This window comes from Myotis lucifugus, unplaced genomic scaffold (genome assembly GCF_000147115.1).
Source record: "Myotis lucifugus unplaced genomic scaffold, Myoluc2.0 scaffold_482, whole genome shotgun sequence".
Lineage (NCBI taxonomy): Eukaryota > Metazoa > Chordata > Mammalia > Chiroptera > Vespertilionidae > Myotis > Myotis lucifugus.
Window position 1 is genome coordinate 40,685 of NW_005871530.1, and position 10,369 is coordinate 51,053.

The 10,369-nt window shown below is 57.1% G+C and overlaps 2 protein-coding genes across 2 annotated transcripts in view; one reads left to right on the forward strand and one right to left on the reverse strand.

Moving 5' to 3' along the window:
- Positions 1-8,639: 8,639 nt before the first annotated feature.
- Positions 8,640-10,063, reverse strand: LOC102424768 (HLA class I histocompatibility antigen, B-15 alpha chain-like). Its single transcript, XM_006103365.3, has 2 exons — positions 9,937-10,063; positions 8,640-9,843 (listed from the first exon to the last, which is right to left on the reverse strand). Exons 1-2 carry the CDS (start codon positions 10,046-10,048, stop codon positions 8,819-8,821), a joined length of 1,137 nt encoding a protein of 378 aa, XP_006103427.2. The 5' UTR covers positions 10,049-10,063; the 3' UTR covers positions 8,640-8,818.
- A 7-nt stretch (positions 10,064-10,070) lies between these two features.
- ZBTB45 (zinc finger and BTB domain containing 45) overlaps positions 10,071-10,369 on the forward strand; it is a 6,132-nt gene continuing 5,833 nt past the window's right edge. Inside the window, 1 exon segment of the mRNA XM_023744707.1 lies at positions 10,071-10,236. The gene's annotated coding sequence lies outside the window, so the exon portion shown is untranslated.

Genomic DNA, 10,369 nt, shown 5'->3' on the forward strand with positions numbered 1-10,369 from the left:
CCGCACGGGCGGCGGGGAAATAGACAGAAAATAGGGACGGGTGCGCCAATTATTCCCAGCGGGGGCCGGGGGCCCTGGGCTTTGTGCGCGCGGCCTTTGTTCCAAGCAAGGCGACGCCCCCTCCACCCGCCGCAGGGACCCCGCCCCGTCGGCCGCCCCCCCCCCTCCACTGCTCGACCCCCGCTTCCTTCCTGGGGTTCCTGGACCCGGGAAGGAAAGTGGGTGCTGGCACCGCAGTGGGTGAGCGTGGCGTCCTAACAGCTGCTGGGCTCTGCACGGCCCCATCGCGCCCTGGGCTTCCCGGGGGGTGGGGGGAGTCCAGGGACCAGCGAGCCCAAAGGAGTAGGTGATGGAACAGAGTGTGGGCGGGGACCCCCTGCCCCCCGCCCCCCACCCCACCCCACCCCCTGCCCCCAGCACCTGCGGGAGGGGCAGTGCCAGCAGAAGGAAGGAAGGGCAGAGGCCTGAGGCTGGCGGCCCCGGGGTGCAGGGTGCTGAGGGTGGGGGGCTCGGGGGCTGCACAGCCGCCTGGTGTCCCTATTACACACAGGTCCTCACTAGCAACTGGTCCTGTGGCTTCTTTCTCTTTCTTTCTTTCTTTCTTCCTTTTCTTTCTCTCTTTCGGGGCAGGGTGAACATGCACTAGGGGCCCTTGGGGCTCCCCAAAACTCTCAGTGGCTGCCCGCCCAGGAGCCCCTGTCTCTGGCCACCAGGCCTGCAACTCTCTATCAGCCCCCCTTCCTCCCTCTGGGCCCAGGACCTTCCCTTCCCAGCTCAGAGCCCCCAAACCAGCAGAGCTGCAGCAGCGGCCTGAGGGCCCCTCACACCCCGGCCAGGCCGGGCCCAGCCCTGGCTTAAGTGGGGCAGCCAAGCCCCCCGGGCGGCTCAGAGGTTGGACCTGGACCCATAAACCAGGAGGTCGGGGTTCCATCCCCTGTCAGGGCACATGTCCCGGTTTTGGGCTCAATCCCCAGGAGGGCCGGGCAGTAGGCAGCTGATGGGTCCATGATTCTCTCTTATCATTGATGTTTCTCTCTCTCCCTCCCTCTCCATTCCTCTCTGAAATCAATGAAAATGTATTTTTTTGAAAGTCCTAACCGGTTTGGTTCCGTGGATAGAGCGTCGGCCTGCGGGCTGAAGGGTCCCAGGTTCGATTCTGGTCAAGGGCATGTACCTTGGTTTCCGGCACATCACCAGTGGGAGATGTGCAGGAGGCAGCTGCTCGATGTTTCTCTCTCATCCATATTTTTTTTAATATATATTTTATTGATTTTTTACAGAGAGGAAGGAAGAGGGATAGAGAGTTAGAAACATCGATGAGAGAGAAACATGGATCAGCTGACCCCTGCACACCCCCTACTGGGGATGTGCCCACAACCAAGGTACATGCCCTTGACCGGAATCGAACCTGGGACCCTTCAGTCCACAGGCTGACGCTCTATCCACGGAGCCAAACCGGTTAGTGCTCATCCATATTTTTAACTCTCTATCCCTCTCCCTTCCTCTCTGTGAAAAATCAAAAAAATATATTTTTTAAAAAGAAATAGGAAAAAAAAACAGTGACAATCATTGACACCCAAAGAATCCACCCTATCCATGAGTCCTTGACGGTTCTCAGCCAGAAAAGTAGCCCATCTGTCAGCATCCGACGCCCCTCACTCTGAGAATCCGGCACAGATCCCGCCTCCCAGGGGAACTGTGGTCCAGAGGAACACATGGGCCGATTCTGCTTTAGGTAATGACACGCTAGGATTTGGAAAACATCCTTCCCCAACCGATAATGAGATTCCTGAGCAGGCCAGGGTTATCTGTGTGGACACTCGGAGGTGAACAGGGGGTCATGGGGCCAGTGTGGCCATCGGGGAGGGGCACATGAGTGGGCAGGGGCGGCCAGGCTGTGACTGCCCCCAGTTAGGGTGTGGGAACCCTAAAGAAAGCACGCCGATGTTCAAGGCCAGTGTGAGCGTGGGGGACCTGTCCTGGGTGCACCGGGGGCTCGAGGCCAAGGCCGACTTTACCAGTTGCAGGTGCAAAAGCGAGGACACACGATCTTACTGTCCGACCCAGGGGAGCCCTTCCATGGCCCACAGGCTGAGGTTCAGCAAGAAGCCTCCTTTGTCTAAATTGGTACAAAGTATGTTACTGACCAGCCGGTATGTGGCTGCTTGGTCCACTGCTAAGTTTGTTTGTTTCTTTTTAAATATATTTTATTGATGTTACAGAGAGGAAGGGAGAGGGAGAGTTAGAAAAAAATCGATGAGAGAGAAACATTGATCAGCTGCCTCCTGCACACCCCCTACTGGGGATAGAGCCTGCAACCCAGGTACATGCCCTTGGCCAGAATCGAACCGGGACCCTTCAGTCCAAGGGCCAACACTCTACCCACTGAGCCACACCAATTAGGGCAGGGCTGCTCAGCGGACAGACTATCGGCACGAAGACTGAAGGGTCCCAGGTTGGCTTCGATTTCCGTCAAGGGCAAGTAACTCGGTCGCAGACTCAATCCCCCGTCCCGGTCGGTGCACCTGGGAGGCAACCAATCAATGTGTCTCTCTCACATCATGTTTCTCTCTCTCTCCCTTCCTCTCTGAATCAATAAAAATATATTTTGAAGAAAAAGAAGAAGAAAAAGCCAGCCTAGAGTCCTTTAAAACCTCTGACTCCCGGTCCCTGGGTACTGAAGCCATTTGGGGGCTCATCTCATAATAATAAAATCGTAATATGTTAATTAGAATGCTAATTAGACCGGATGTCCTTCCAGACAAAGTGGGGGAGGGCAGGGGGGTGTGAGGGAAGCCAGGGTCCCAGGTGCCAGAGGGAAGCCGGTGCCGGTACCTGGCAGCTGGTTGAAGGATTGCCTACTCTTTTTTAAAACATATATTTTATTGATTTTTCACAGAGAGGAAGTGAGAGGAATAGAGAGTTAGAAACATTGACGAGAGAGAAACATCGATCAGCTGCCTCCTGCACACTCCCCACTGGGGATGTGCCCGCAACCAAGGTACATGCCCTTGGCCGGAATCGAACCTGGGACCTTTCAGTCTGCAGGCCGACGCTCCATCCACTGAGCCAAACTGGTTATGGCAGGAAGGCCTACTCTTGCACCAATTTCGTGCATAGGGCCTCTAGTACATTTATAATCCCTCACCACTCTCGGCCTCTCTCTCTCTCCTTCCCTCTCTCTAAAATCAATCAATAAAATAAAAGTTAAAAAAAACTTTTGGGCTCATATTTTGCTTTTAGTAAATACAGGAAACACACACAAAAAAGACAAAGAAAATAAATTGCTGGTTTGCGGATGAGAGTGTCCCAGTGTGTGCTCCATGTTTCCTGGCCTTTTTAACTTTTCCGAACCAACCCCAACCGCCCGGGTGTGGGGACCCTGAATGGCGGAGGTACTTGCTATAATAGAGATGATTTCAATGCAGGTCTCCTGCCCACCCCGTTTCCTCAGGCAGGTCGAGGAGGCCCAGAGGAGTTCTAGATCTTTGCGTTTTACATATGAAAGCAAATTAAACCTTTCTGTGTTGCAAATATTCCTCACCCCTGCCCCACCCAACTCCCTCTTGGGTGATCCACTGATACTGAATGCTTCCTTTTTCCTAAATCTCTTCTCCATCCGATCAGGGAGGCTAAACACCTCCCTGCTGGCACCTCCCTGCTCTGGGGCCACCCTGTCTCAACCCTGTCCTGGTATCAGGATGTATTGTTTTTTAAATATATTTTTATTGCTTTCAGAGAGGGAGGGAGAGGGGGAGAGAGATAGAAACATCACTGATGAGAGAGAAGCATGGATCGGCTGCCTCCTGCATGCCCCCTCACTGGGGATCGAGCCCGCAACCCGGGCCCAGGCCCTGACCGGGACTCCCCAACATGACCTCCTACGGCCACACAGGCTGGGCCCAACCTGCGTTTGCAAGGGGACATGCCCATTGTCTCAAGGGAGGCTGCTGGCCTACTGAGGTGTGTGTCTGGGTCGTGGAACGGAATCCCACACCTGGCACAGCCAGAGGGCTTGGCGACTCGGTGGCTGAGGGCCGCGCTGCAGCCGCGGGCAGTGGGTGCCGCAGAGGGGACCCTGGCTGGGAAGCCTGCCCGCCTCACGGCAGCGGATGGTGCAGGGAGCTGGGAGCCCAGGCTGAGGCCTGAGGGGAGGGAGGGGCCCTGCCTCAGCTGCTGAGTTCACCTCTAATGGTCTTTTCTGTGAGTCTGCGATCCTTGGGGCTCCCCCTGCTCTTCCCTGGACGCCCAGCCTTGTCCAGGCCCCTTCTCACCCCGACTGCCTCTGCCTCGAAGATTCTGACAGGCCTGGAATTTTCAGTCCTTCAGGCCACACCGCCCCCTCCCTGGCTCACTAAACCAGTGCCCCAGGCGGCTCTCTCTAAGGGACACATTTAAGCCTCCTCACCGCCCTGTTACTGGAAAAGGGGCCTGGCCCCTGGTCCAGATCTGCCTAGGGCTGATGTGTGGGTTCTTGACTTCCTGCAGGAGAAATTTCACAACAAGACTCCAGATGACTGAGGGAACATTTTCTTAAAGCCGGGGACGATCAGACAAGAAAGAATCAACAGGAGAGCTAAGCTGGGCTGCCCTAGCTCTCGGGGGAAGTCAGAGAGAAGGGGGCCTGGGGACCAGGTTCAGGGGTGAGCCTGGGACGAGCTGCTGGTACCCAGGGATCCCCTGGTTGCAAGCCTCATGGGATCCTTTAGGGTTCTGGAGACGCAAGGCTGCGGGGGAAGAAATGGAGGAAGAAGAGGGGACAGGGCGTGGCCGGGCTATAGGAAGGGCACAGCCTGGGTCCTTTGTCCTGTGTCTTGTGTCTGGAATGCGGAAATCCTAGGGGAGGTCTGGGGGGAGGGTTTCGGTGTGTCAGTGTTTTAGGGGTGCTGCTTCAGGGCCGGGGTCTCCTAGGATTGGACAGTGGCAGGGGAGGGAGCTGTCAGTCATCACAGCTGGTCCTGCTGTGGCCCACCTGGTTCGGCTGCTTTTCTGGGCCTGGAGCTCGATGTTATTTCCAGGGGGTTGGCCTTCCGTGTCCGCTGTGAATAGCTCTGCCTTTGTTCAGCTCTCGGTCTGTTTCCCATTCATTCCACTCGTCCTGGCTCACCGGCTTCCTCACCTCTGTGGTTTAATTTTCCTTTTCTTTTTTTCTTTTTTTTTTTTTTTTAATATATTTTATTGAATTTTTACAGAGAGGAAGGGAGAGAGACAGAGTTAGAAACATCGATGAGAGAGAAACATCGACCAGCTGCCGCCTGCACACTCCCCACTGGGGATGTGCCCCCAACCATGGTACATGCCCTTGGCCGGAATCAAACCTGGGACCTTTCAGTCCGCAGGCCGACGCTCTATCCACTGAGCCAAACCGGTTAAGGCCTTTTCCTTTTCTCTTAAATCATTGATGCCAAAACACGTAAAAATAAAGCATCCATGCTTGGCCTGTGCGGCTCAGTGGTTGAGCATCAACCTATGAAACAGGAGATCACAGTCAAGGCCCGGTTGTGGGCTTGATCCCCAGTGGGGGGCGTGCAGGAGGCAGCTGATTAATGTGTCTCTCTTATCATTGATGTTTCTATCTCTCCTCCCTTCCTCTCTGAAATCAATAAAAATATTAAAAAATTAAAATCCTTATTGATGAGAGAGAGAGAGAGAGAAACATTAATGGAGGAAGAAACTGGCCTGTTGCTTCCTGTACCATCAAACCCACAACCTTGTTATGTGCCCTGACCGGGAGTCGAACCCTCAACCCTTTGGGGTTTAGGATGGAACTCTAACCAACTGAGCCACACTGGCCAGGGCTGCCTTACTGATTTTCTAAGTAAACTTTCTCTCTCTCTCTCTCTCTCTCTCTCTCTCTCTCTCTCTCTCTCTCTATTTCACAGAGGAAGAGGGTGAGAGAAGCATCAATGATGAGAGAGAATCATTGATCCGCTGCCTCCTACACGCCCCACACTGGGAATCGAGCCCACAACCTGGGCAAACCCAGGACCCTTCAGTCCGCAGACCGACAGTCTATTCACGGTGCCAAACCAGCCAGTGCTGAACTTTCTCTTATGAAAATAAATAAATAACCATAAACCTGTGCCCTGGGCTGCACTATTCCCCCAAATGCCCCCATAACCACGGTGGCAAAGGCCTTTGGAGAGAAAAGCAAAACATGTTTTCTCAAGGCCTGAGCGAAGTCGGGGTTGGGGTTTTTCCTTCCTGTTCAGCACCCTCCCTCCTCAGCGTCCTCACACATTCCTTTCCACCTGCCCTGATGCTGTTCCAGCCTCTATGTCTGGACAGTTGGTTCCCCTCTGACCCCCAAGTCCCCCTGCACGTCGGACCTCGTAGGATGGGAGAACAAGACCACCAAGGTGCCTGACACGCTGGTAGGCAGAAAGGAGGCGTCTGGGCTGAGAGAGGCAATGGGAGGGTATTGGTTCGATGGAAACAGTGGCCTTGGTCAGACGCTTACCAAGTGCAGGTCCGGAGTCTCTGTGTTTGATTTTTGTAAAAATATATTTTATTGATTTTTTTACAGAGAGGAAGGGAGAGGGATAGAGAGTTAGAAACATCGATGAGAGAGAAACATCCATCAGCTGCCTCCTGCACACCCCCCAGAGGGGATGTGCCTGCAACCCAGGTACATGCCCTTGACCGGAATCAAACCTGGGACCTTTCAGTCCACAGGCCGACACTCTATCCACTGAGCCAAACCGGGTAGGGCAACATCTTTAGAATTGTGCCCCCCTCCAGGACATGACTCCCGATGCATCAGAATCCAATGGACTCGGGTCTGGGACAGGCTGACGCAGCCATGGGCACCTCCATTCCTGTTTAGGTGGTAGAGACAGCGGCTGTCTGTCCAGGTGAAGGGCAGCGTTGACCTCTGCCCTCACAGGCCCCGTGACAGTGACAGAGGATGGGGGGAAACTCGAGATCAGGGAGGGCCCCCGAGGGAGGTGGTGGCAGGTGAGCGGTGTGAGAGGGAACTGTGCAGGCCAGCCTGGAGGCGGGGACAGCAGGAGAGGGGTTGCTGAGGTTGAACGGAGCAGACACAGGGGACGAGGCAGGCCATGGTGAGGGGCCACCTTCTGAGCGGGACAATGAAGCCATTAGAAACGAGTTTTATTATTTATTTACAAAAATATATTTTTAAAATTTTTTCTATTGATTTCAGAGAGGAAGGGAGAGGGAGATAGAAACATCAATGATCAGAGAAAACCATTGATCAGCTGCCTCCTTCAAGCCACCACTGGGGATCGAGCCTGAAACCTGGGCATGTGTCCTGACTGGGAATCGAACTGTGACCTCCTGGTTCATAGGTTGATGCTCAGCCTCTGAGCCACGCTGGCCAGGCTAGACTTGAGTGTTTTTTGCTTTTTTTAAAATTTATTTATTCATTTTTAATATATTTCTATTGATTTCAGAGAGGAAGGGAAAGGGAGAGACAGAAACATCAATGATGAGAATCATTGATTGGCTGCCTCCTGCACGCCCCCCACTGGGGATGGAGCCCATAACCCGGGCATGTGCCCCCGGCCGGAATTGAACCTGGGACCCTTCGGTCCGAAGGCCGACGGTCTATCCACTGAGCCACACCTGCTAGGGCTGGACTTGAGTTTTAATGAGCTTCCTCAGGTCATGGGCCATAAGAAAGGCTGCGGTGGGGACAGTGAGCCCCTGCCTGGCATATTCCCCTTCCCCTCCACGACATGAGGGGTGCTGAGGTTCTGGGGGATCTTCTGACCTGAGGTCCAGGTCTTCCCGCCTCCCTCCAGCACCCAGGAGTAGAGCATGAGGTCGGGCTGGCCCCACTGCCGCACACCATGGGGTGGGCCTGGTTCATGCAGGAAAGAAACAGGAGGGACCTTGGCTGCTCCCCGGGCCCAGACAGCTCTTCCCACAGACTCTGCCCTTGTGGCTTAGGGCCTTTGGGGTCTGGTAGCTCACGCCCTCCTGCAGAGGTAAGACCCATCCCACCCCCACCCCAGCCCCTTTTCCGAGCTCTGGGGCAGGTCGTTCAGGTCCATATGATTCCATTTATTTGTCAGGACTCGCCCTGGGGCAGGAGGAGGGGGCGTAAGGGGCATCCAATTAGGCTACCTCCACCTTCTACCTGGACCCAGGCTCAGGCACGAGGCAGAAAGTGGGCGTCAAGGTCGGATGGGTCTGCTCCCCACCCGACTAGCGAGCCCTCCTCCTGCTTGCACCCCGCTCCTGCTTGCACCCCCACTCCTGCTCGCACCTCCCGGCGTCCCAGAGTGCCTTCCGACCCTTTATTGCGGTGCAGCACCTCCAGCCCCGCCCCGCCCAACGCAGGGGCATGGCGTGCTGATTGACAGTGCAGGCCCCGCCTCCTCCCCGTCTCTAGGGCGACACTGGAAGCGAACTGCGGCCCAGAGAATCCTCGCCGCCCCGCCGTCCCTGTGTCTGCATCTTTTTTTCTTTCTTGATGCTTCAATTTATTTCCTCTCAGAATTTAGGATCTTCCCCTTTATTTTTTCTTTATTTTTTATTTAAAAATATATTTTATCGATTTTAAAAAAATATATTTTGATTTTTTACAGAGAGGAAGGGAGAGGGAGATAGCTAGAAACATCGATGAGAGAGAAACATCGATTAGCTGCCTCCTGCACACCCCCTACTGAGGATGCACCTCAGAGCACCAGGGAGTAAAGGCAGGAGGGAGGGCCCAGCCCCGCCTCTGCTGGCAGGAGAGTGTGGGGAGCAGGGCGGGGCCAGCCCCCCAATCACAGGTTCTTGAGTCAGGAAGTGGGAGCGTGGACACATCTCCCATCACCCGATCCCCACAAGGCAGCCGCCTCACGCTCTATAGAGCCGAGAGAGGCACGTCAGAGCCCTGGGCGCCGCCACTGCTGGCAGCCTGAGCGCAGCTCCCTCCATTTCCACCTGAGCGCCTCCACCTCCACATCACAATTCCGGCCACAGCTCCCAGCAGAACCAGGACCACAGCGATGCCCGTGATGATGATGATGATGGAGGTCTGAGAAGGCGGCTCCCATCTCAGGGTCAGGGGCTCGGGCAGCCCCTCGTGCTGCACGTGGCACGTGTATCTCTGCTCCTCTCCAGGGGGCACCCCCACGGCCACCCACTTCTGGAAGGTGCCGTCCCCCGCAGGCCTGGTCTCCACCAGCTCCATGTCCTGGGTCTGGTCCTCCCCGTCACGCTGCCAGGTCAGGCTGATGTCCGCAGGGTAGAAGCCCAGCGCCCAGCACCTCAGGGTGACCTCACGGGCGGAGACGGGGTGGCGGGTCACGTGAGCCTTGGGAGGGTCTGCGCGCTGCAGGGTCTCCTTCCCTTTGTCCAGGTACAGGAGCAGCGACTCCACACACAGGCCCTCCAGGTAGCTCCTCTTTTTCTCTGCCGCACCGGCCGCCTCCCACTTGCGCCGGGTGATCTGAGCCGCCGTGTCGGCCGCAGTCCAGGAGGTCAGGTCCTCGTTCAGGGCGATGTAGTCGGCGCCGTCGTAGGCGTATTGCTCGTACCCGCGGAGCAGGCGCCCCTCGGGGCCCACGTCGCAGCCCGACATCCTCTGGAGGGTGTGAGGCCCGTCCTCGCTCTGGTTGTAGTAGCCGCGCAGGATCTCCAGGTTCCCTCGGAAAGTCTGTGCGGTTTCCTTGTTGATCTGCGTCTGCCCCTCCCAATACCCCGGCCTCTCCCGCTCCACCCACGGCTGCTGCATCCACGGCGCCCGCGGCTCCATCCTCGGACTCGCCGCGTCGCTGTCGAACCGCACGAACTGCGTGTCGTCCACGTAGCCGACGGAAAGGAAGCGGGGCTCCCCGCGGCCGGGCCAGGACACGATGGTGAAGAAATACATCAGGGAGTGGGGGCCTGGGGGGCGGACGGAGGGCAGGGCCGGGGCTGGACACGCGCCTTCCGGGCCCCGCGCCCCCGCCGGGTCCCCTCGCTCCTCCCCGCACTCACCGGCCCAGCTGGGGGTCAGGACCAGCGCCCCCGAGAGCAGCAGGAAGAGGGTGGGTGGGCTCAGGACCCGCATCCTCGGTGTCGGGGGGGTGACGATCTCATGCGTCTGCATCTTTGCTTCCGCCGGAACTAAGCCTGGCGTCGTCGTCTCATCTCCATGGAAACACCGGAAACGTGCTCCCGGTTAGCGCTCCCCAGCGACGCCGCGGCTGCGGACTTGGGTTCCGCTGGCGTCGCGGCCGGGAAGCGCGGCCTTGTAGGTGGTGGCGGCCGGGCCCGGCGCCGGCGGAGGAGCTGGCGGTGAGGCTGGGCGGCGGGAGGCCGGAGCGCGCCCGGGAGCGGCCCCCACGCCGGGCCGGGAGCGCAGGCTGCGGACGGGAGGGGGCCCCCCTCAGGGGCGGGCGGGGCGGACCGGGAGGCCTGGGGCCGTGCG